The sequence below is a fragment of the Ambystoma mexicanum genome, chromosome 2p, assembly GCF_040938575.1.
Source record: "Ambystoma mexicanum isolate Mex_15411 chromosome 2p, UKY_AmexF1_1, whole genome shotgun sequence".
NCBI lineage: Eukaryota > Metazoa > Chordata > Amphibia > Caudata > Ambystomatidae > Ambystoma > Ambystoma mexicanum.
This window is the reverse complement of record NC_090923.1, coordinates 1,191,842,127-1,191,868,705: the sequence shown is the minus strand read 5'-3', so window position 1 is coordinate 1,191,868,705 and position 26,579 is coordinate 1,191,842,127. Positions and strand designations below refer to the sequence as shown.

Sequence of the window (26,579 nt, the reverse complement as noted above, 5' to 3'; positions counted from 1 at the left end):
TTGATTTGACCTGGCTTTCTCCTCTAGGGTTCAGTTAAGTTTACTTGGGATGATTTTACTTGGTTTAAGTTGGTTAGGAACTTAGGATTGACCAGTACAAACCCAGCTGCTGTGGTTCGATTTAGAAAGGGTTTGTTTGATGCGGGTTGTCTTAGGTAACATTGGTTGGTTCAGGTAGGGTGGATTGAGTATTGGGTAGGGCTTAGAGAGTTGGGTTAAATGGGACGGACAAGCACAGACTGATATGGTTTACATTTGTTCTGAATTAATGAAACGTGGATTTCATGATCACATTGTGATTTCCCAGCATGAGAGTATCTGTGGCACATGTTGCTATGGTGATTTCTTTCCTGGCCATTACTTACCACCATTCCTTCCTCTGCAGACCCTGTAAGGAAGCCGGGAGGCTTTGCCACAGAAGGGTGGTTTATTGGCCTTATAAGTGCTATTGTTCTGCTGCTTCTGATCCTGCTCATCCTCTGCTTCATCAAACGCAGCAAGGGAGGCAAGTACTCAGGTGAGTACAGCCAGCATAGCCACATCTGATAGTATGTTGTGCTAGAATCCTGTTGTCCTCTGGTGAAAGGGCCTTTCCACCAACAGGTTTGGGGTGTGATCTGGTGCTCGTCCCACATGAATGGCACAGAGTTCCTGCTGTTGTCCTTTGTCTCTGCACTTTTCACTCTGCTGTTCGTTTAGGTTAGAGCATTGTAAATGCTACGTTGTGCATTAAGCGACAGAAAGAAACAATGAGATTAATGGAAATATGAAATATGTACGTTCTTACTTAAAAAATAATTTGTTTCCAGCTTTAGGTAATAGATTATTCATAAATGCAAAAAAAAAACTATTCCAGGCGTTATTGCTGCTCGCTTTGGGTAGTGAAGATTTGAAATCAATAAGTGGGATAACATTGTAGAACTCCTTTGTCTAATACAAACACCAAACATTGCTAAAAAGCAGACAAAGCAAGCCAACAAGCAAGAATTGCAGTTCCCCCAAAAACATAAGCGTTATGTCCTTCTTATGTATTTCTGTTAAGCAAACGGAGACCAGTCAATTTCCAGAAATGATGGGCCTCACAGGTTCAAATAGAGGTGTTGTCTTGGGAAGGGGTCAGAGGGCAAAGTGGCAAGTCTTTTAAGTGATCCGCCCATTACAAGGAGTATTTGTGAGTTGATGTCCTGCATTATTTAGTGAACATATCCAAGTTTTTACCTGATGGTGCGATCAATAGACAAAGTGAACAAAGAGCCTTTTCTTTCATCCTCAAAATCAGAGGATACTGAACAACCCTACACACTTGACATTGTGGCGTAGACCAGCGGTTAGCCGGTCTTCCACAGAAGTTAATTCATATCACTGTGATTTCAGTCAGTAAGAAAGGGGAGCACTTGGGGCCCAAGGGGGATGTAGTGGTCCATGATATCTGTCAAAAATATATGCAAAGTCTCAGAGACCGGGTTGGGCCACCGTGATATATGTTATCTGCAAGTAACAAAAAGGATCATTAGACCACCTTCATTGGATGCCGTGATCAAGCGAGTAAAATAGCCCGTCCTCAAAGATTGACCAACATGGCATCTGCGTCCAGCAAAGGACTTTGCAACTCATAACCTTTGTTCCTAAATAAATATAAACTTGCCTTCCTCACCCAGTGCCGGGGAAGTCCAAATGGACAGGCGGCAGCTGGGGGAAGGTGTCAGTGGCTTCCGTCACCAAGAGAGAAAGAGGGAATAGGACGAATGAACCCGCAGGAAGTAACACGTCTCACAGAGAAGGACCTGCTTGAGTAAATATTCAGGATGAGTAGCTCTCCTGCCACCGGTTGGGTGCTTTGAAATGGCTGCAATGTTTAGGGCACTGTGACTCAGGGGATATTTGCAGTGTGCACTCCTACCTCGTCGTCAATAAACCAGCTTTCTCGGATATGTTACCTTTACCCCAGCTCATCTTTTCCCCCTTTTTTCTATATTCCTGCAGTGAAGGACAAGGAAGACACCCAAGTGGATTCTGAGGCTCGGCCCATGAAGGATGAGACATTCGGGGAGTACAGGTAGGTAGACCGCTGGAGTGTGGGGGGGGAGGGCATACCCTTTTTACGAGCCTCTGGTCCTGGGACTATTTTGTCGTACATCATGTGTCTTGGTCCTCTTTGCTGACTACTAACATTCCCTTTCCTTACTCTTTCTCACGCTTTCGCTCAGATCTCTGGAAAGGTAAGGCTACTCCCATCCGCGCTCTCTGTAATGCTTCTCTGTGTGGTGATGTGTCTGTGGCATGTTAGCGCCCACTGTTCAGCCAATAACATTAGCCCGCTGGGTCTCCTACGTTCACCCACCTGCATCATCAATGCCATTATAAGAGCCATGTGCCAGGTGTGATGCTAAGTGGCATGGGTGTTGCTGTGAGGTGTAGCGTGCACAGCATCTCCTTGCCCCTGAGTTATGATTGCTGTTCTCTCAATCTGGTAGCCACAACAAACGCAGTACCTGACACGGTCCCATGGAATAATGTCTCCGCAAAATTTTCCCCTGACAAAAAAGTTGCCGGTTTTTGCTGAGACATTATTACATTGAACATGAGGGGGACACCCCAACCACCCCCGCTTTTAATTGGGAGCAGGCGACATCCCCGCAACCCATCCCCATACATAATGTTGCCATATATAATGTCACCAATAGCTTGTCCCGGCGACATTATGTATGGGGAGATTGTTACCTGATACCCCTGACACATGGTGTCCAGTTGCATTGGTTTAACTTGGGGACTGGGGGTGAGGGGAACCGGGCATCTACCTTGTACAATGACAGGAAAGCGGTGCCACCAGAGAGAACTTGGGAAAGGCAGCTGCTAGTTTCCATTAGAGTTCCTATTGAGACGACACCACTGTGAAGTGTGGAAGCCGGCACCATTGTGTCAGCAATGTCACCCATCAGCAGCTGCTAGAGAGAGCCGATTAACAACATGCTACAACAGGATCCTTAGGGTGGTTTGTTACTGATTAAATACCCTTCCCATTGCAACTACAAAACAAGCTGCTTTGATCCCAGATGTTGTACACAAGCAAGCCCCACCAAAGCTGTGCTGAGCTGCAAGCCCAGATCTGCATTCATGCATTGCACCCATAGTAAAGATGGCCGCCATGTGAAAACAGCGGTACTAAAGTAGGCAGTGAGAATGGCAAGTGAGCTCGTCTAGATGGTCCTCGTTGTATCTCAAAAGCTGTGCCTAATCTATAGCCTGCGCCATCTACTTCTCAGACTTTGCAGGAGAAATATGTGTGTCCGGTTACCAAGCAGGCCAGGGAACACAGCATGTGGCAGGGGGGCATAGCTAGGCTATCGGACACAACAGCAAGGTAGTCCTGCCCCAGTTCATGATGAAGTCATCTCATTTTGGGAGCAATACCTGTGGCTTCCATTAGGAGCCCCACCTTGGCACCAGGATGGTCCACTTGCAGCCTTGCCATCACTGACCCGTCCTCAATCTCAGCTCACATTCTCAGCAGAAGAAGATTCCAGTGCCCGCAGAGAGCACTGCTTCCAATTCAGTAATGGGATTGTTCCGTAGAGGTGCAGTGCCCTGTGTGGTGATATGGCCCTGGCTGGCAGGTTGGTGCCTCTGAAAGAATGGCCTAGCTGGACAAAGCCAGTCAGGCAGGACAGTAGGGCAAGATTATTGCATTCATATAATCAGACGAATGTCTGACAGTGCCTGAACCTGCCTGACCTTGCCTGACCTGCCTGTCCTGCCTGACCCTGCCTAGCCCATCATCCTCTCAGAAGCATCAGACTCTCCAAGAAGCTCCAAGTTTCCACCCAGCCCATCACACGCCAGACCTACTCTTCTTCCTACTCAGGGCACCATGTTCCATCTGGCAGAGCACCCACATCAGTTTTCGAGGTTGAGTTTGTGGGCTCTCATTTCGCTGGGGAGGAAAAGGAATCCAGGGAGGTCCAGGGTGGCGGGGGACTACAGGGGGTGTATTGTACATGTGGATCGTGAGTGACCATCCTGTTACTTGTCTCCTGTTTCTTCCCCACCCACAGCAGTTCTTTCCTTAGAATTAGGTAACGTGCCGAGCACCGGCAGCTCTCTCTGGTTTTGCCGGGCTGCAAGCTTCATGGGCACACTGGCATGGCAACCCTCAATACCTTGTTGCTGCTGGCCTGGCAGTGTGCCACCTATCCCCGCCCGCTCCCGGCTGCTTGTTTTTCTTTAGAACGTCGCATGACTGGCTCTTGAATTCACATGGGGCTGGGCCCTGACTATTCCTCCCCACACTGCATGGTGGTTCAGGCAATACTCCTCACAGCCCTTTGGAAGAGTTGCTGACTCATAATGTCCGTAGGGCAGGGTCCTGCTTATGGTGGTGCATGTCGTCCATGAGAAGGTTGTGCTAGGAATGACTCCACGCGCATTGTCATCACGGGGTCTTGGGCTGATATTACACAGGTCCTTCCAATCCCGGCGTCTGTCTAAGCAGAGCCCTTTCCATTCAAATGCATCTGCACAATCCTCTGTGCCACATCAGGAGAGGTGCTTTCCGCTCCTGTTCCGTCATTCAAATGCTGGTTCTACCAGGACACAATGTGTGACCCCAGGCCAATTGCATCTTCTCCTTCTACCCTAGCATAAACCATCTGAACTCCTGACTACTAGCACAGCCAAGCTAACCCCAGCTCCTGCAAGTTGCGCACACTCCCTGTGCTTCATCAGGCTCACCAGCTCTTTCTGAGACCTCAGCCAAGGCTCATCCCGTCCATGTAGCATGGCGCAACCTTGGTCCTCTTGCTGACTGTGCGCGACCTCAGATGAGTCCATTGCCTCCTCTATACTTCATGCTAGCCTATGATGCAATCCTCCGCTGCCCCGCAGGCAGATCTATGTGCCCCCCTCTGGACCACTAGTAGCCATGAGCAGCCTCTTGCTCTCTGAGTAACCCTGGCTGGACACCCATCCCTTCCACTTATTGTGCAAACCATGGGATAACAGTGAACTCATGACGCTTCTGCAGTGGCGGCAGCTGCCACATGTCTGGTCTCCAAGCCCTTCACAGGAAGGACCAGCATGCATATTTGAGCTGTGTGCACCACGTTGGGCGTGGGGGTGGTGGGGCTTTTTCACAGGATCGCTTTAAGCTTTTTTGGGAATGCAACATTGACACTGAAAATCTCTTGCTTAGATGTGTTGGCCTTCTCCTGCCAGTGTGGGCCCGTGCCATTTACTTCACTATTAACGTTGGCTATGATTTTGACTTTTCATGCCATTTTTCTGAGTTCTTGTAACCACTGCCGATCTTCCACCCGCATGTGACTGCACATTGCATGCTGTTTCTGCTGCGTTCTTTTCTGAAGCCTCGTCTTGCATGCGGTTTCCATTGGTAGAGGATCGCAGTTGACACATCTTCGTCTCGCTTAGACACACTGGTTTCTGGTATCTCTGATTTGGAGCAGCCCATGCAGCAGGAGTCTGCACCATTTGGCTCTCCAGATGTCTTGGACTACAACTCCCATCAACCCTAGTCAGCATAAAGTTCCATTGCAAAAAATCTGGAGAGCTGCAGGTTTTAGACCCTGACTATTGAGAAATGGTGCGGCATCCTGAAATGCCAATGCCTCGGAAAGCCCCTGAGGTCTAGGGTGCAGTTAGTGGTCATGTAGCCCACCCCTTATGCATGATTATTCCAATCCAGCAATGGGACCCTTTGCTCGGCTCTCGGGCTCTCTTGCATACTCACAGTTTGCTTTCTCCTCTACTGTATAGCGACAACGAAGAGAAGCCGTTCACCAGCAGCCAGCCATCCCTGAATGGCGAACTCATCAAGCCATTGGGAAGCGATGACAGTCTGGCCGACTACGGTGGCAGCGTCGATGTCCAGTTTAACGAGGATGGCTCCTTCATCGGTCAATACAGCGGCAAGAAGGATGAGAAAGAGCCTGCTGTGGGACACGACAGCTCTGGTGCCACCTCGCCCGTCAACCCTGTTGTGGCATTGGAGTGAAGGCACCTCTGGGGTAGTGCAGAAGTGAGAAAGCGAGAGAGAGAGAGAGAGAGAGAGAGAGAGAGAGAGAGGAGAGAGAAAAGAGGGATGGGGTACCGAAGTCCAAGAGGAAGGGTAGCATGGAAAGCGAAGATATTATTTGCTTTTGTGACCAATCACTTTGGTCTTTTTTTCCTTTGAACCTACAAAAAAAAGCATCTTTCAACCTGAGCAAGGAGAACGAGAAATGGAAAAGGAGACATTGAGTCAAGCAGAATGGCCAAGTTCTCCTGCTCAGGGCTTGGGGCAGGGTGGGAGGGCAACAGTGTTCACATTTATTTAAGAAATGAAAAAGTAAACAAACTTTAAAAAAGTTGAAAAACATTAAAAAAAAGCACCCTGCAACCTAGACCTTGTCTGTCTCACGCCACGCCCCGCTACTGCTGCTCAGCGGACCCAAGAAGCCTCGTTGTCAGATTCCTCCACGCTGTTGGTGGACGACATCATGGCCGCCTCTGCTGCTTCCGGTTCTGGAACCCTATCAATGAGACACATTCCACGTACAACTTGCCAAAAACAGGAAGAAGAAAAAACACTAAAAAATGTATTTCTTTTTTACGGTTATGATTTATCTTTATTTTTTTACTGTAGTCGTTGTCAAATGAGTTAAGTATGTTTGTTGTTTGGCGGAAGGTTTTGGCCTCATGGTGAACTTGTACTTTTCCCAAATAATCCACCTGCCAATCGCAGTGCACCGCGGTTCACAGCATGGGGCCAGTGTGAGCCCTCCACCCCCACTGTACGAACCCAGCCGGAGGACAGATCCAAAGCGGATTGGGACATTCAGATCTCCCCCTGGCAAGGACTGCACCCACTGTTTGAGACATCACCCAAGGGGTCTCATTTTCAACGGAACCCCCAGAACACATGTGTAACATGTAGCTGTTTGTGGTGCAGATTTTGTCGAACAAGTTGCACAGAATTATGATTGATTGTTTTTTAACTGCTGACAAATTAATATGTCCTCAATTCTCCTGGGATACCAGGCACCCGAATGTACACATCCATAAACACCCGCCTGCGCTTGCTGGTATCCACCCGGAAATTCATCATCACAAACACAGACAAACGTTCACCTGCACACAGAAACACAGGCTGGGATACACATATGGACGACAAGAGGTCGTCCCCTCTGCAAATCTGACTACATGAGCAGCCTAGCCCTTGCAAGGGGCAGCAAAGAGTGGGTGCCTGTGTTTCGAGGATCAGTGCCCTTCTTCTGGGCCTCTGCAGAGCATGTCTCAAGCAGAGCTACGTTTCCATTCCCCTGACCCTGTTCCATTCTCACCAGCTCTCTGCTCAAAGCTACCCTGCAGCTCTTCTCCTCGATCATGGCCTGTGCTCCGGTGGTGGGAGGTGCTGGAGTGCACCGACTCCGTATGCTTCTAGTGTACCAAATACAGTGAGTTCCTTCACTCAGAGGGCATGGCATGGCATGGCTGCTAAACTGTAAGTGGGATGGGGAAGGCACTCACAACCTTTATGCCAATTTACTGGTCTCTAGTGAGGGGCCATTCTGGGTTGAAACTCTGTGTCGCCTTCAGAGAGGTGTAAATTGTGGCATTGTCCTTGGGGAGTGTGAGTAAACATGCTGCCTGTGCACAGCAAGCCGAAGGGACCATTCAAGTTAAGGTAGGTCCTAGGACAGCATAGTGTGTTTGTGTGTATACATACAACGCCAAGAAAGTTATGGTGGGTTTAAAAAGGTTTGGAAAAAAAAAACTTTCACCTGCAATGTGAAAGTAGGAAAGTTCATTTGAGCCAAGTCACACATTCCACAACACCACCTAGTTGCCATTGCTGGAAGTTCACTTCCAGTTCTGAACCACAAGAGCAAGGCATTGTGGGTATGCATGTTAACTCAAATGCAAACCTTTTTCTCCAGGAAATTGTCTTTGTCTATGGGGAAGTGCTATTTTATAGATAGATTTATCAACCCAAGACAGACTGTGGAAAAAGGTTTGCATTTGAGTTAAGTTGCGTACCCACAATGCCTTGCTGTTGTGTTTCAGAACTGGAGGTGAACTTCCAGCGATGGCCACTAGATGGCGTTGTGGAATGTGTGACTTGGCTCAAATGAACTTTCCTACATATATATGTGTGTGTGTGTGTACGTACGCGTATGTAGATGGAGATATAGATCAGGCACACACAAATCACATGCACACAGATCCTATACATTCAGAGAACACAGACAGGACCCACATTCACAAACACTCTACTCACAGATCACATCTATCGCTGACACCAACACATGCAGTGCGTACACATCACAAAAAAATACTATGAACATTCACACACATACAGATCTTACACCTATCACACAGAGAGGCACATCTTTCACCACTAAGGACTCAAGCACACACAAATCATACACACATAGATCAAACGGAAACAAATGCACAGTTCACACCTGTGTGCGCGCACAGGAACACCCACGCACACTGTGTGCTTGGGCACGCTACTGTGGCACTGAAGAATTCAGGTAGGAGTCAATGCTCTCCTTTTAGAGGGAACGGTGCAGGGTTGTCGAGTGGACCACTATGGTCGCGTCCCTTTTTACCTGTCTGTGCACACACATGCGATCAGTGATTGCCTGTACTTTGGGGTGTTGGGCAGGCGCTTCAGACCAGAGAGTTGGGGCTGTCACAGAAGCCTCCGATGTAGCATTGTCGAGATAAAAACAACTACAGCTGTCTTAATGTCCGAAATTGCCTTGTCTTCAGAGGATATCAGCCGAGGGGAGAGTTGAGAGTGATTGGAGATCACTCCCATCGTGATGCATTGTGGGAAATGTTGTTGGTGGGGTGAACGCCAGATTTCTGTTCTCCCCCTGCTTCATGTTAACCTCACTGGGTAGCCTTGGTGTTTGGGCTGGGTTATCCATCCTCACCCCACCTTCGATGTACATAAAGGGGTTGTATTGCAGTGTCTTCACCCTTCTCACCCACGACCCCTCATGCAGCCCAAACAGTTTCTTGTGTAAATTCAAATAAAAAATACAAAAATTAAATAAAAGAAGAATGAAAACATTGTATAAAATCAAACAACAAAAGAAATGCGGCCTGCACTCAGGAGGCCTCTGCTGTGCTTTTTTCCAACTCTAAATAAGATTGTGTTTTTGGAGTTTGTAATTGCCGGGCGCCGATCAGTGTCCGGAATGTGTAGATCCTCGTCTATAGCTTGGTATCAATAAAGAAAAGCCGAAATACAGTATATCTCCAGGAAGCGAACCCGCGCAGTGTGGGCCTGTCTGTCTGTCTCTCTCTTTGGCAAAGTGTCTGCCTAGACTTGCATGCAGAAAGATCTGTGACTCCGCCACATGTCGGACAAGGGGCTGTGGCATGTGACAGAGTTGTCCCTCCCGTTAACGACTGACGCAGATCCCAGATTGTAAGTGAATCTTCTGATTTTTCGGTTTTAGCATAATTGACCTTAAAACATTTGACCTAAAACAGTTGATCGAATTTTGTTGACCTTTTTTTCGTTCAAATGTAATTAAATATATGTATGGGTCGTGGGTAAGGGTATAGATTAGGTTGAGGGGAAGTGGGAGGGTTGCAGGGGTCTCCCCCCACATTTTAGACCAAAAAAGGTCAAATAAATTCGATCAAATGTGATTAGGTCAAATGTTTATGTCAAATAGACCCAAACTGATTTTTCGATATCTCATTCCTTATGCAGCCGTGCATCCTTTGGGATCTCTTGGCATCAAGCCGGGAGCTATCTTACAGGTGATCCGTTTCTCCACTACACCACAGGATTATTCTGTGCTGGGTGTGGCTTCTTAAGCACCCTCCACCCACGACCCCCTCAGTCAGTTTCTAGAGGACCCTGCTGGGTAGGCCCGTCCCTCCATGAACATTCCATCTCTACCCATGGCAATTTCTTTGTTTACTTTTTACTTTTGTTTTTTTTTACTTGTTTATTTAATTTTTCAATTCATGTACTTTTCTTCCATTCCATTTCTATTCAATCGTTCTAACATTCTATTTCTATTGCTTAGTGTTCATGAGCTTTTCTTCAAGTCCCTTTTTCTGTTCACTTGTTCGTTCTAACGTTCTTCATGTCTTTCTTTCTTCCCCATTCTTGATTAATAATTGTCACCTCCTGCCCTGCTGATGGTGTGTCCCAGTCTGCTGTGTGTGGACATCTATCTCACGCTCTGGTGCCCCGGGGAAGGTTCCAGCTTGTGCATATGCACCTGTCCTGCGCTACGAATGCACGACTGTTTCGGTTCTAGTCTTGTTCGCTGACACCTGTTTCGCTCTGTTCAACTTGAGCGTGTGGCAGTCCATCCCACTTTATGTTTGAGTGCCTCTTGCAATCTTTTGTGCGATGGCAAGTGTGTGTGGCCCAGTTGTGCAAATGTTTCTGTCCCAAGTTGCTTGTTCACGGACACCTGTATCAGTCTGTGGTAGCCTGTTGCGGATAGAAGCCTATCTCAGCCCAATATTCATGAGTGCCTATTTCAGTCTTTTGTGAGTCACTTTTTGTTGTAGTGTGTTTTGCCTGGGTGCCTGCCCCAGTTCCTTGTGCAGGTTAGCCTGTCCTGGTCTATTATGCACAGTTTTCTGCTCCACTATGTTAAGCCTTAGCACCTGTCTCAATTGGCTGTGCTGCTCCCACCTAGTGCATTAAGTGCAGGAGCCTAGCCCTGCCCATTGGTGTCTTAGGATGCTAGTCATTAGATGTGCAGCAACTGATGCAGTTGGGTATTGAGAAGGATTACACATGAGCCAGAGGTTTCTATCCTGAGATGAATGCATAGTGTGCCAGATGTGCAGCACTAAACAGCTGTTGCAGATTTACACGCTTCATTGAATATTCCCCATCAAAAAAATGGTAATCAATGATAGCTTCACATTAGTGGGCGATCTCGCTCCCATGGTTTACATGAGAGGTCAATTAACCATGACCAGGATGAATACCTGTGCCCCGTTCCCAGCAACCATCCATTTCAGGTTCGATAACTATACAGCTGGTCTGTGGGTCCTCGGAGAACCTTCTCCTCTCACTGGTATTTGGGTTCCTCACTCGGAGAACCTGCTCCTCAGACCAACGTGTGGGCTCCTCATTCAGAGAACCTGTTCCTCAGACTTACGTCACCGTTTACCAGAGCGATGCGCTTCTTCCCAGTGAAGGATTTCAGCCAAGCTTTAGAAGAAGTCAAAAGCATTGGACTGGTGGAAGATTGCAGGCTCTTCAAGTTTGGCGATTCTTGACCACCCACGATATAATGAAAATATGAAGCCTTTAACGAATGAGCACCATCATTACCCCAAGCTTGTAGTATGTTTATTGCATGATAGAAATGATGTAATACATTATATACTCATGATGTCTACACATTCTCTTCTCACTCACGCAGCCTACAGGACTCTCACACATACATACACACTCCCACATTCAACTCACTTGCTACCCCCATTTTACCTTACCATCGGATACCAAAATAATGTTCTAATAAAATAACTAACACTACATCTATTTATTTATTTATTTATTTAATATTTATTTATTCATTTATTTATAAAGCACCGAAGCCCACAGACATCAGGGCACAACATGTAGACAGTGTACAAACAAAAAAGTATTAACAGGTCAGAAATGGACCCAAGAATGCTTAATTCCTCCTGAAGACCATCTGATAATTTAAAAAGGGAGGCCTTCAAAGCCTTACTAAAGGCACTGCTATTACCTTCTAGTCTAATAGCTACTGGAAGGGCGTTCCATAATTTAGCCGCCCTTACGGGGAAGGATCTGTCCAACCCATTAGAGTGTCTGAGGCTTGTGCAAGTAATCTATCCCAGAGTTTCCAGGCGCAGGTCTCTGGATATAAGAGCTTTCGGGTAAGCTGGAGCTGTCCCGTAGAGGCATTGGTGGATGATGGTCATATATTTTAAGGCAATCTGTTCCGTCGCAGTCAGCCAGTGTAAGTCTCTTCTGTCGAACGAAATGTGTTCACCCCTTGGTTTCTTCTTGATGATTCTTACTGCACTGTTCTGAATTGCCTGGCATCTTGCCAGGCAGGAGCTATTGGTCCCAAATAGTGTGTTTCCATAGTCCAGTCTTGAGAGAATAGTTGCTCTAGCAATACTAGCGCATTTCTTTTCATTCACAAATGACCTTCCGAGCAGTCGGAGATGGTATTGGCAGCTCTTATTTATTTGCTTCATGAAGGCTTTTGCACTTAGTGAAGACTCCAGTGTAATTCCAAGTGTTTTTACCTTATCCTGGGCTAAAATGGTATGATTTTTGATGTGCAAGCTTTTGTAATCCGAGCTTAGTTTACCGCGAGCCTGCCAGGAGCCAAAAATTAGCAGTTCAGTTATACCGCAATTTAGGCACATCCAGTTTCTGGTCATCCATGACTCCACAAAGTTGTAGGCTGCACGGAGATCGCTGGAGTCCTGCTCATGCTCGTCACTCAACTCCAATACCAGATGAGTATCATCTGCGTAGTTTGTAAAGAAAACACTGGGGCCCTCAAGGGGGAGCAGAGTCGTCTGAGATATAAGTTAAATAGCACAGGAAACAGACTGGCGCCTAACGGTACGCCACATTTGATGGGCGCTAAATGTGAAAAGGCATCGACTCAGTGAATGACCTTCAATTAGTTAGAAATGATTGAATCCATTATACTGCCTCTCTTGTGCAATTACCTATGTGTTCCAATGGCCGTAGTAGCTGGTCATGGTCAAGCAGATCGAAAGCAGCGGATACAGCAAGTGAGACCAGCATACCAGGTTTTCGCCTATCCATAGTGCGCAGCATATGGGCCTGAAGGTCAATAAGTGCTGTCTCAGTACTCTGTGCAGGCTTAACAACATCCGTCGTCTAGTAGTCTGCGAATCACACTGCCAGGATTTCTTCTAGTACACCCATTTCTAGTTCACAAAACACTCAGCTCTTAACCAATGAACAAGTATGGTTTCCACATTACAAACCTGGCTCCCAACCTTCTACAAAAACAGTGAGAGCCAGCCCTCGTGCTTTCTTTATGCAACCTTGGTGTTACTGGACTGCATGAAACCAAAAAGCAATGGATGACAAGGGCACATGGTATAGGACATGTTGGGAGGTTACTGCAATCAGATGCATGGTGAGAGAACAGTAATGGATGGGTACGGCTAAAACAAGGTATGATCAGCAAACAACGCATAACAAACATGAGCTCTATTGATACGCTCACTGGATAGTCACTACATGTTGTTTCACCTGCGATTATATTGCTCGAGAGCCTGTTTTTTCCGCTGGCTTCGGTATAACACTTAGTATATTTATTCACTTTTAGTATTTTCGTAGGATGTTACTCCTGAGTTAGAGGCACAGATGAAATGGTCATTATTTCCAGTTAGGTGTAAACAGGGTATAAGAGCCCAATAAAAGTATACAAAACAATAACACAAATAATAAAAATACAAACAACAAAACAGACGGACTAAATACAATACAACCAATGCTAAAATCCAGTGCACAATTCCAAAAAACCTAAAACTTCAGCTACTGTATGCAGTAATAATTACTTCAAACTTTGATTAATTGCCATGTTTTTGACATGTTATTGAATTTTAGGAGGTCAGCGTTCTGGCAAAGACCAGGAGAGGACAGGGGTGGAGCAGCCCTGCATGAAATGGCAACCTCAGAGAAACACCTCTTGAGTTTGGTGGTCTGCCAAAATGTAAGAAACTCTAAATGGAGGCTTTCCCAACGACAAAAACCACCAGACATGCCACATACTGGAACAAATGGGGGGTGGGGGGTCGTGGTCTTATGTGTCAGAAAGGCGGCCTTGGACAAGATCCTGGCATCCAATGGAGCCAGTGTAATTGCTTTAGGGCATAGGAAATCTGGTCGCACCTACTAGCCACAACTAAACTGGAATTCCCCAAGTCAATGCTTGAAGCACAAAAGTTAGCAGCAGAAACACATGATTTGATAGATTTCAGGGAGTGCAGACGGAAGTTAACAGCATCCACCAAAGCCCTTGGATGAAGAATAATAGAAAGACGGGGGTCCAGAGGAAAATTTAAACATGTATCTCAAGAGACTATAGGTGTAGATGGAGGAGCACCTAGAACTGACACAGCTGAGATCCCAAAGACAGACTGGGAGCCCATGGACTAGAATTTTGCATTGGTACTTATTCTATTTGTATAGTACTTTCACCAAAGTGCTGCACAAAAAGGAGACGGCACAATAATAGGTCAGAACAAAGAGGATAACAGGTGAGATTTCAAAGCAAAAGGGATAGAAGCCAAGGTTGGAGAAGAGCGGATAGCGAGAGGTAAAGTGTTACAATGTTTAGGAGCCAAAAAGAAGAAGGGCTGAACACGAGATGAGGCACAAGACGGTTTAGGGAAGCTAAGAAATAACTGAAACTGTGGGCGAAGAGAGCGGGCATGAGTGTAAAAGGATACGAGCGACGAGAGGTAAGGAGGGGCAAGACCGTGGGTGCATTTAAAAATTATCCATAAGAAGTGGAAGAGAAGATGAGAATGAAATGGGAGCCAGCAGACAGACCGCAGGGCGGTAGAACTGGAAGTGCGAGGGGAGAGAGGGAAAAGGATAAGCATGGCAGAGTAGAAGATGGAGCCTAAGGGCGCCAATTTAAAGGCGGGAAGAACAAGTAAGAGAGCAGAACAGTAGTCAAGGTGAGAGAGAACCAGAGTGGAGATGAGAAGTTTGGTAGCAAAGAAAGGCAAGAAAGGACGGATTTTACAAAATATTGAAAGCTGAAACCGTCAAGAGCGAACAGTATTAGAGATGTGAGAAGTAAAGGACAGCGAGAGAGGGATCAAAGATAACTCCATGGTTATGGGCTTGTTGTGAAAATGGGATAAGCAAGGGAGGGAAATAAATAGCATAGGGGGAGAAAGAGAAGAGGAAATAGAGAAGGAGGGAAAGAAATCTATTTATGTTTTAGACGAGTTGAGATGTATAAAGCCACAGTGCATCCAGGATTGAGTAGAGAGTAGGCAGTTAGCGATCATAGAATTGGATGGACGTGGTGAGAGAGGAAAAAGAAAGAGCTGAGAGTCATCAGCGTAGAAGTGAAACGAAAGTCTGAAGGGTTTTAATGTTGGTGAGAGAAGATGTGTATAGTGAGAAGAGAAGATGCCCTAGGACAGAACCTTGAGGGACACCATAGAGAAGGGGAAGAGGTGGCGATGTTGCTACCCCAGGTGACAGAAAAGGAGCAGTTTGACAGATAGGACCGAAACCATTTGAGGGCAGAGTCCAAAGCCTGAGGGGTCTTGCGAGAGGGGCTAAAAGGGCATGCAAGTTGGAGAGTGTCAAGAGTGTTAAGGAGCGCAGCGTTGAGGGTAGAAGAGGCTGCGTCAACGGAGAGGCAAGAGAAATCATTAATAGATGGAAGGGAGGAAGTAGATTGAATGAAGAGGGAAGTGTTGAAGCAACAGAGATCACGACGAATGAAGGTGGGTAACTGGACTCAAGTGAAGGTAGGAGGGGTAGGAAAAAATGAGAAAGAGAGAAGAGAATGATCAGGCGAGAAGAAGGGGAAAATAGAAAGAGGGGTCTCCAAGTATTGATATGAGAAAATAAGACTGAGTGAAGAATCAGACTTCTGGGAGGCAGGCTAAGATAATTGAAGAAGATGATGACAATCGAGTAGTGAAAGGAATGAGCAGGCAGAGTGATTTGTAGATAGATGAAGATTAAAGTCCCCAAGTAAAAAGAAAGGAAGATCTAGTGGTACGAGAGAGGATAGAAGCAAGTCATCACAAAAGGATGAGGGAAGGCCCATAGGGCGATACACAATGAGAAATGTGAGAGAATAATGGTGGCTCTTCTGAGCAAAGTGGTACACAAAGGAGGACACAGAAAGTGGAGGGGGGAGAGCAAGGGTAAATGAGGACTGATAAAGGAGTCCAGTGCCACCTCCCAGTGAGGCATGGTGAGTGGGGGAATCCTGTAGATGAGCAGATTAAGAAAGAACAGCAGGCAGCTGGAGTGGCAGCTTGGTCCCACGTCCAAGGAGAGGCATCAAGCAGGCTGTGCTGTTCAGGGAACTGGCACGATGGAAGGGAAGCACTCCTGGCTCCTCCTGAAGAAGTCACGTGATGAATCACGTGATTCGCTTGCCTGTGGGTGGGGAGTGGGGCAATGGAAGTTCTGCGGCAGAGGCAGAGGCGTAGACAGGGTAGGGCCTAAGCAGGCAAGGCCCACCCAAAATCTATAAATGCCCACTCAGCAGCGATGTGTCCTCATTTACAGATGTTAATGTCACTGCGGTGGGCCCAACTACATTAGTTTTAGGTCCCACTTGTTAGACAATCCTAGCTACGCCTCTGGGGAGCAGCTGGAGTGGCAGCTTGGTCCCACGTCCCAGGAGGAGTGGCTGTGCTATGCATGTAACAATGGAAGGGAAGCAGAATGAGAAATCAAAAGACATTGGGCCTCATTACGAGGAAGGCGGCCACAGAATGAATGGTAAGGGTTCATTCCGGAATGCCTCATTACGAGGTCTGCAAGGTCTGCGGTGGGTCCCGCTATGGATGCCTGGCCAGACCAGACGTCCTTAGCGGGACCCGTTAGCAGGCCAGGATGCTAACAACGGGCCCGTCATTAATGGGCCCGTTGTTAGCATCCTCCCCATACCTATTCAACTGGGAATGGAGATGTACCGGGTCCCGGTCCCGAGAATGGGAATTACCGGGCCCGCTAAAGTCTAAAAACGGCATGGCTACCTCCAAACTTGTAATGAGGCCCATTCTCTCTTAGGCACACTAAGCTTTAGAAAATGTGACACCATGCAAGATTTTGTCTCCCAAATGCAGTCCCAGAGGTGATTGCCATAGCCCTGAGATGTAACCTGTAGGTAAAGCAGGGCATCCTGCACATACTGATACATGGGGAGGCTCCAACCAACAACCAGGTTCCAGGGCAGCTCCATGCATAGATTGAACATCATGCGGGATAGGATCACCGTGACCAAGTGTAGATAATAGGCTCGGACGGCACCACTGAAAGACCTGACCACTGCATGAAAAGTAGGTACATTATTGCTGCTGTGTGAACAGCGCATTTTCAATGAGTAGTGTTCTTCATCAACACTCTGGAAACAAAGAGACACTTTCAGTTGAACACACCTCACTAAGTGCTTACAACAAACTCAAATTGGTTTAGTTTCTCGTGTCAGTCTGGGTGTATTACAAACATGCACACATCAATGCCCCCACTCATGCTTGGGTTTCACAAGCTCTGGGTATACATTCATCTGCCTTCGGTTGTTCAAAGGTTAAGTACGTTTTCAAGGCATAGGCAGGGCTTTAAGTGGGCCGGGGTTAGGTAGGACAGAGCCATGCCAGAATCAAATAACAGCTTTTGGGCCTTGGCTCTGCCAGGCTCCCCTTGGAACCTCACTGCAGATTTCTACAAATAATAATGCTATGCGCAATCTTCAGTCACTATCCTGTGGCTAAAACATGAATGTGTTTAGGTTTTGAAACCTAGTTCACATATATTTGAGCCAGTATTGCAGTTTTTGGCCCCTTACACCTGACTGAAACATGCATGGATTGCAGGGGGCGGCTGTTTCTTAGTTTTTCTGTGGCCCAAGCCTGTAGCAGGATTGATTGAAACCAGCAGCAGACAAAGCACGGCCCTCGGCGAGATGGATGTGTGAGTATACACACTTTAAAGTGGAATCCCAGCACAGTTCACATTCTGTTAGGCTCCAAAGCAAAGCAACAAAAAACAAAATCGGAAACAGAAAACCAACAGTTGATTTTTGTAAGTTATGATATATGTGGTCTTGTGTGGGAGCACACCCCCCGCCGCCACTATTTAGGCAATGCCCACCACTTAGGCTACGCCCCTTGTTGGAGACCCCCCATCCCCTCCACTTCTCTTCCCACTTATACCACTGTACATGCCAGAGTATAACAATACGGGTGCTATACGGCATACAGTATAACTTCAAATAACTATTGACACCCGTCAGTTAACAATTAGCTTTCCTGCCAAAGCCAAGGAACAGCATTTCTGGTCACGGGGCCTAGCTGAAGGTCAGAAGGCATAGCGGAGTGCTACTGCGCCTCACTGCGCGAGGTCTGCTGTGCATTCCTAAAGATCCCTCCTCTTCTGGGACCTGAAAGGCATGCGCTACGTCAGGGTTGGACTGGGGCATAAAATTGGTTCGGGCACCAACGAAAAAGTGGCCCACCGTTGAAAAGGGAGATTCACTCCTCTTGTGACAGACCGTTTGAGTAGTACCCAAGTGGGAGGTTTTTGATTAAAATGTAAAAAAATGTTTATTCAGTAACACTTGGCAAAATTACTAGCTGCACAGTGAAGTAATTCATCAAACTGGCCCACATTGGCCAAAACACGGGTCCACTTTGACCAAAAAATCTGGCCTCCAGTATCATTTTGCATGTTTGGTTAGACATTGCCGTATAGGCAGTCAGAGCCTGCTCTCCATTATCAAGACTGCCACCCACTCCAGAGCATTCTGCTGTGCAATGGAGGTATCCTGCGGTGCAGCCCTTAAGCAGGCTTGGACTGGCCTATAGGGCAATAGGGCAATACCCGAACTCAAAATGCTAGTGCGGGCCTGTTTTTTGGGTCAAAGTGGGCCAGTTTGATGAGTTACATCACCATGTATCTAGAAGTTTTGACCAGTGTTGCTGAATAAATATTATTTCGAATGCACAATTTGATTGGCGTTTTATAAAAAAAACACCCCTATGTGTACTCCTTAAACAGTTTGCTACAAAAGGAATGAATTGCCATTTGCAACTGGGCCACTTTTTAATTGGTGCCCGAGACAATTGTATGCCGCAGTCCGACCCTGCCCTTAAAATCAGTGCGAAAGTCTCAGGGAATACGACCACAGCACCCGAACCCTGTAAGTCGCTCACTAAGGGCGCCTTGGTGGCATGGAAGACATCATTGTTGGTGGTTATGGTCAAGGACGTCATTTAGGGGTCGCCGGGGGTTGCAACTGCGACCCCTGATGTCTCTTTTGGTACCCCTTAGGTCTCCCTTGCTACCCCTAAAAAAAAGTGTTTTAATTATTTTTTTCTTTTTTTTTAATGCAAGGTCCTGGGCTGTGGCCAGCACCATGTGGCTCTTTGCTTCTGGAGTGGCTGGCTTCCTTGTTCAGGCCTCAAAGAAAAAAAAAAGAACAAGGGTTCCACAATTCTAACACTTTCAGCAGTGACCCTAAATAAGAAAGAATAGGAATACCAAATAATGTGTCTTTCTGGAATTCTATAAAATAACTGCTAGACCCATTAAAGGTTTAATTCAGACACACTTCAGGGGTTGAGTCACTGATTTAGCCTGTCCTTAAAACGCCTCAACTAAGCCTTTCATCCTTCTGAGGTCGATAAATGAGTACCAATAGAGGTTCAGTGATGTTGTGTATGTATATCCGTGTGTCCTCATCTTGCTTGATCTCTCTTCTGCCTTTGACACTGTGAATCATGCCATCCTGCTCAACCGTCTTGTTCTCGAGGAGAGGAATTCGCTGACGGGCCCATTGGGCAGCACTCGCCCTCTAGAACTTGTAGGACAAGATAGCTGCACCATGTGAGGACAGAAGGGTGCAGGATTCACTTACTCCGACACGACTCAATAACGAGGACTCAGTAGTTTGGCAAAGGAAAGTCTTTTTAATGATACATACATCAAACAGGGAAACAAATGGTAATCAGCTGTAGTGCGATCACCTGTCTCGCTCCGACTTCCTCGAACTTCAGTTGAACAGCAATTCTTATAGGCAATATTTGTCATCATTGACGTCTAACTCTACAAAACTCGACATGCAACATCATTGGTTAGGAAAGGTAACTTAAGTATAAGTCCTATATCTATATATGATAATAGAGCATGTGGATTGGATAATTCTTATCGGGTGGGCGTCTATGCCCATCCCACTACATCACACGTGATTGACGTCACTATAAGTACAACGTCTCATTGGTTCTACGATATATAGGACCCTAGAAAACTTGGTCCATTGTGATTGGGCAGGTTACATCCCTAGACATAAATCCCCATTTTAATTAGCAGCATGCAGACTGGACACCCAGGTGCCTGGAGTCCCAAGTTTCACCCTGCCTCCCTTCCATCAATCAGTATCTTAGGGCTATGTGTCAATTAGTTGGCTGGCTATGGCCTCAGAACTGGAGCCTCTTATCAGGAAAGGTTATAGCATCCTCGGGTTCTGGATGACATCAGGCGATGGTACTTCTTCGCGCCTGGCTGGTCACGTGTTAGTTCACCATGAATCTGTTTCAGTTTCCAGTTTTTAGTGCATTTAATTCTGTGTCGGCCTAGCCACCTGCATGGGCCCCCCTTATCTTGACCTTCATGAGGCAGGCTGGTATGCTCTGCAGTTGGAGTCTTGTGAGCTGACGCTCGCCTCCCCTTCTCTTTACTTTACTTTATTACATTTGTAGAGCGCAACCATAAGCCCATAGGTGTGAGGGGGCACACAAGACACAAAAAAAATGAGAGAGTCGGCCGGGAAATCTAAGGAAAGGAACCGCAGACTGAGTGCGACTATTTGAAGAGGAAAGTTTTAAGGCCCTTCTCGAAGGAGCCCAGAGCTGCTGAGTTTCTCAGTTGGTCTGGCAAAGTGTTGCAGAGCGCCGGTGCTGCAAAGGCGAAGGCACCACATTGTGCTTTTTTTACTTTGAACTTTGGGCTGGTGGAGCAAATTCTGGTTGTTAGACCGAAGATTTCTAACCGAGAATTTTATTCCAATATACCTTTGAAGATAGGGGCATCTTGCCCTTAAGGCAATTGAATGTGATGACCATGAGTCTAAAGGAGATTCTTGAGTCTACAGGCAGCCAGTGTAGCGCTCTCCGTGCCTCAGACACATGTGCCCTGAGTGTAAGACCCGATACCACTCTGACTGCTCCGTTTTGGACCACCTGAAGACGATTTATGTTTTTATTACTGGAGCCTGCTAATAAGCTACAACAGTAATCCAATTTAGAGCCAATAATGGCTCTAGCGATGGTCTCTGCGTTGGATTGAGAGATGAAAGGTCACAGGTGGGACAATAGTTTAATATAATAGGTGGCAGAAGATACAGTACTGGCCACATAAGATTTCATATTGAGTGATTGATCCAAAACCACACCCAGGATTTTAACCTTAGGAAGAGTAGGGATTAGGGCATCTCCCAGCTGGAAGTGTTTATAAGCTGGGTCTAGTTTGGCCACAATGCTGTCAGACCCCACGACCATGAGTTCCGTCTTGCTGCGATTAAGAGCAAGATTATTCAGCATCATCCATTGTTCTAGCATGTCAAAGATGCGATTAAGTTCTTTTTCATCCTCCTCCTGTTGGCCTGCAAGAGGGATGACACATTGAGTGTCATCGGCATAGTTGGAAAAGAGAATGCCCTCCAGGGCAAGATGGGCAAAAAAGGGAGACATGAAGATGTTATAGATGCACGGCAACAAACTGGCGCCTTGTGGCACTCCGAATAGTGTCTGGATTGCTGGTGCTTTGACATTGTTGGCACAAACCCTGCTGGATCTGTTGGATAAGAAAGAAAGTAGCCAGTTGGTAGCGGTCTGCGAACAGTTGGCTACGGACATGAGCCTATCTCTGGTTGACCTCGATTTCCCAGGCATGAACCGTTCTCTGTTGAGTATCGATTCCGCTCCTTCTCTCTGTTCTGGCTGAGTTGTGAAACTTGGCCTGCCAGGCCTCTGGCAACCTGTGCCCATTTCTGCTTTACAAAATGGAGTCGCACTCGTATAACATGTTTTTTGAGGTAGCTATATAGTTGGCGCATGCCGCTTCTAATCTTCTACTGAGTATTGCAAGCAGTATCGTTTTCTTAGCTTCTTGCATTCCAAGCCTATTTACACAAATTTGATAGGTCGGTTGTTCTCATCATGTCTGGCAAGACGTTTCTTTGTTTTTAGTCTCCTTCCTGCGTTCATTACATCGATTTGTATAACAGCTTGTTCTATCGTGCCATGTTCAATAGCTGACTTTGCTTTGCTCACGAGCTGGTCCGGGCCACAGTCATTTCCATTGTCCCTCCATTAAGGATCTTGGGGTTTCTTCGTGGACTGTATGTAGGTTCTCCTCATTTCGTATCATTGGCTGGTACGGCTGTCTGATAGGGTAACGTGCTGGCCAGGGTTGTCTGGTTATGGGCGCTTCAACAGGTACAGATCTTCTAATGTAAACTGGGCAGAGTCCCAGTGCAACTCTCTGCTGGTTCATTTGTTCTTCACACGTCGCGTACCTTGGGGAGTACCTTCCTTTACACTCCGCCTTCTGGTCGGTTCATTGACCACTTCTGCTTCATTCTCCATCTCTATTTCTTTTGATTCTTCAGTGTTTTGTTCATCGTCTTCAGGGTTGGCACATGATGGCGTGAACATGTGTGTCTTTGTAGTCCATATTTTTATCACGCCTTTCAAACTCCCTGCTGTTTTGACATTTTCATCTTTGTTCCAGGTGATTAACTGGCATTGTCCATTTGGACTGCAATAGATCCATTTTCCTTCATACCTTCTTCGTTTCTTAGGGTATGTGAACTTTGTTCCTTCTGGTGCAAATTTCCTGGCCTTCACAAAGTCTCTTATTTCCTCATCAGTCAAGTCTCTAGGCTTCCATCCTGGTTCAACGTCGACCATTATTTTCATCCCTATGGCTTTCTTTGCAGTTTTCTGGCACTGTGTAATGATTATGTTGATTACGCAGAATCCTAGCAATACCATTGCTAGGAGAACTCCCAGAAACTTGAATATATCTGCCATCCATTGTGGGACACATGAGAATAGCCAAACCAGCTGTCATCGTCTACTTCATCACTTTCATCGATCATCTGTTTTTTTAGGCTTGTCAACATACTTATGGCCTCTGTTAGAGTTCCATTTTCTTCATCGTGTGATGGTACAAATGTGCAACATGATTCTCCAATTTTTCAGAAACACCTCCATCCATTGCAGTGATCATGTCAAGCACATATCTGTTTTGGAGGGTCATCAGTCTGATTGCCCTCAACTCTTCTTTGATCGCGTTAAATCCTTTTATAGTGGTATTGATGGTCTGAAATAATTCCCATCTGGTTATCTGCAACCATTTAGCCTTCACTCCAATTTGGAGTGGGGCAGAAGTAATGTTGTGAATACTGTTGAGGTAAGGCTGAATAGCCTGTGCTCGTAGGGGATTGCATGGAATGCCTCTTCTGATTTGGCAGAAAAGTAATTTTCTCTTTTCATCCTGGATGTCAGTTCCACATATCTCCTTTTCCTTAGATGAGGATCTGCTTTCAGGAAACTGTCCAATTTCAGGTGATTCTTAGGGATCACTAGTGCAGGAACATGGACATTCACTATTGTGCATATGCCTCCCCAGTTTCTCGGCAGCCTTATGTATACTTTGGATCCACAAGCCCAGTAGTGATCCATAATTACTGTGGTTCCATGTATCATTCCTGGGGCACCGAAGACTCGTCCACAGTTCTGATTTTCTCCCATCTTCCTTAGACACTTGTTTCTGAAGCATAATTTTGGGTTCTCCAGTGGTACTATCTGCAGGGGTCCCCCCCTGTCTTCAACCCATGTGAGTAGTCTTGCGAGTTTTGGCCATAATGGCTTACATCCGTTCTGCACTATCATAATGGGAGGTCCGTAATGTCCGGTGACCATCCAGGCTCTGCAGATCACTACTCCTTTTTCCCATCCGTCTGGTGACAGCACTGTTCCCCACATCTGCATCCGGCCTCTGTTCTTCCAACTTCGGGCCTCTTCTGGGGTTTTTCCTCGGACATTTAGCTTCTGATTCACTTCACATCTAATTCCTGCCCCTTTTACGTCAGGGTTCTCATATCTGATCACATGGTTCTTAGTATGAGCTCTGTTTCTTGTTTTTATGTCTTGAACATTATCGTCGTCATCCAGATCCGTTGCTTCTGTTGCCCATTTCAGGGAGGCATCACTGCCCATGAACTGGCTTCTGGTCTTGCGCATTGCTACGTGTGACATGCAGTGTGCTGTCTGGACATCATTTTCTACAGCCACAAAGATCTTGGATTTTCCCATACTGTATGGCAGGAGTGCACAGACGAAGCATTCTCCTTCTGACTGCCTTCATCCTATTTCCTTCATGTGTTGGTACCATATGTTGTTTCCGAGATGGGCTATGCTGTCCAGATAATCGTTAAGTTCATTGTTATCCTCGTGAGGGCTTCTCTTGATTCTCAGCGTTCTTCTGTAGTTTGCTATGACTACGTCTCTGAATGCATCTGTGCTGCTTTTCCACTTCGGGTATCTCGATGGAGCAGGCTGCCTTGACTGCATCGCTGTGGTAGGAGGAGGATTTGTGCTTCATTTCCTTCCCTTTTGCAGTCTGCCATAAACTTCCCATAACCACCATTGGTTCACCAACCTCCCAACTTGTGGCTGTGTGGTAGGCTTGCGGCTTGATCCTTGCGTTGGAGCAGGTGTGCTTGAAGATATAGTTTCTATAGTTCTGTTTTTCAGCTCCTCGTGTAGTTTCTTTGCTTGGATTATGAATGGGAAAAAATACTTTATTAGCATGTGGGTCTTCTCTGTGAGTTCTTTTGTGGCCACTTCTGTTCTTTTAAGGGATCTTGCTATTCCCTCCTTCTTTGGCATTTCGCTTGGCATTTCTTGGTCACTTCCACTATTCTCTGGACTCAGATGTTCGGTAGGCAGTTTCTCCTTCTCTGCTGCCTTTGTTGGATGCCTTGTAGCCATTGACACTTGCCCTTGTTTGTGTGCATTCTGTGTGTGGGTGCGTGCCGTGGCCAGTGCTACATTATCATTCATTCCTTGCTGACCCTGTCTCCAGCTTTTTCTCTCACTCATCACCTCGTGTGTATATGTATCACTGCTAATTATATTAAATTTTACGTCATTTGCTTCACCATTAGCTTTTCTTGGAACTGGAATCACTATGTAGGGTATGGGTGCTTTTGTAGGCCCCAGATGTTCATTATCTGGTGGGTGCACTGATAGGGGGACACTTCGTGCACCAATAAAGAAAGCAGTTCTGATTGTTAATAATAGAAAAACAATTATGATCACAGTACATATGCACATAATCATTCTGAGTGAAAGTTTGCAGCATTTTCCTCCAGGAAAGCGGGGGCGCCATTCTGTTGGGGGTAAAACCAAGTTACTGTGCTGGGCCCCCATTTCGAATGAGTTCATAGTCAGTTATTTATCCCTTATTTTGCTCTGGTCTCGTATTTCGAGAGTTTGTTACTATCAGAGGGACGAGTGCTTCTCCAATGTCCCCCCTCACGTGAGTGACAAAGGTAGTCTCTGGGTCCTCAGTGCAGTTCCTGTGCTAGACTAAGGAAAAGGGTTAGGCTAGCTGTTCTGATACATCACATTTATTTATGCGTATCTAAAGTAGGTGAGGTCCCAGTGGATGCCTCGAATTTGCCTTGGTCCTGAGGACATTCTGGTGACAGTTCAATGTGAAAGAAGAACTGAAAGGACTGCTACAAATTACACAAAATGGAATGCTGAAAAAATAAAAATAAAAAGTGAACGTGTGGCAAAAATAGGAAACAATGAGCTAATCGTACAAAAATAAAGTTGTAAAAATAGGAATAAGAATAAAATTAAAATAAAAATATGGAAAAATAGAAAACGAGTCAAAATCGCAAAAATGAGATGTTGTACCAACAGGAACAAAAATAAAAGCAGAAGTCAATATATGAAAAAATATAAAAAATGAGAAGGATGCAGTAAAGGAAAAATACCATGGCGAAGTTCTTGTGTCTGCTTCTTTCGTTCGGTCTCTCGCCGACAAGTTGAGGAACAGTGTCGCTTTTCTCTATCTGCTCCACGGTGAAACAATGATGACAAAGTTCTATTTTGGATTTCCTCCTTCTAAGGCTCTCCTCAGCAGTGGATGTCCATAATTGCTTCTTAGTTGCGCTTCAATAGCCCTTAGGAGCCTGTTCAGTTGCACATTTTTTGCTGGATTACTGAGGAATGCGGGTATGTCAACATTGCTGGGTCTACCCACTAGTTCTGGAAAGTTTTCAATGAGGTGGAAGAAAACACGGTATGCATATTGTCTGTCTTCTGGTGTTAATGACATTTGCTCTGATTTTCTAGCCTCTAGATCACAGGCCTTTTTTTTTCAGCGTTAGCAGTTTTTTGTCTCCTCGATCTGTCCCTCGGCTAAAAGTCTCACTGGAATCTCCTTAGGAATTCTCGCTAAAAGTTGGACAGTTCATTTGGAGTATTATGCTATGGAGAAGTGTGCCCATGTGTGGGGCGTTGGCCTGATCTTTGAGGAAGGTGATGAAGTCAACATCTGCAGGCCTTCCTACCATTTCAGGATAGTCTGTGACTAGTCTGAGCATGACATTGTGGGGTAGCTGGGTATCTGTGGGAGTCAGGGACATCTGCCTTGTTTGCTGGGTCCTGGTCATAACCCTTTCTTTTGATGTGAACACTTTTTACACTTTCCTGCTGCGTGGATTGCAACCACGTAATTCAATTTGTACCATACTTGGTTGAGAAATTCATTGTTT

At 46.1% G+C, this 26,579-nt stretch overlaps 1 protein-coding gene across 9 annotated transcripts in view; it reads left to right on the top strand.

The window, feature by feature from the left end:
- The window catches only part of L1CAM (L1 cell adhesion molecule), a 791,676-nt gene extending 782,397 nt beyond the window's left edge, over nt 1-9,279 (top strand). For 8 of the 9 annotated variants that reach the window (XM_069645402.1, XM_069645399.1, XM_069645400.1 and 5 more), the window contains 4 exons: nt 386-517; nt 1,984-2,056; nt 2,208-2,219; nt 5,770-9,279. In XM_069645402.1, coding sequence (XP_069501503.1) covers nt 386-517; nt 1,984-2,056; nt 2,208-2,219; nt 5,770-6,007 — 455 coding nt within the window. In that variant the 3' untranslated portion in view covers nt 6,008-9,279. The remainder of the gene's footprint in view (nt 1-385; nt 518-1,983; nt 2,057-2,207; nt 2,220-5,769) is intronic. The other variant, XM_069645394.1, reaches the window with a different exon arrangement.
- Nucleotides 9,280-26,579: the final 17,300 nt, after the last annotated feature.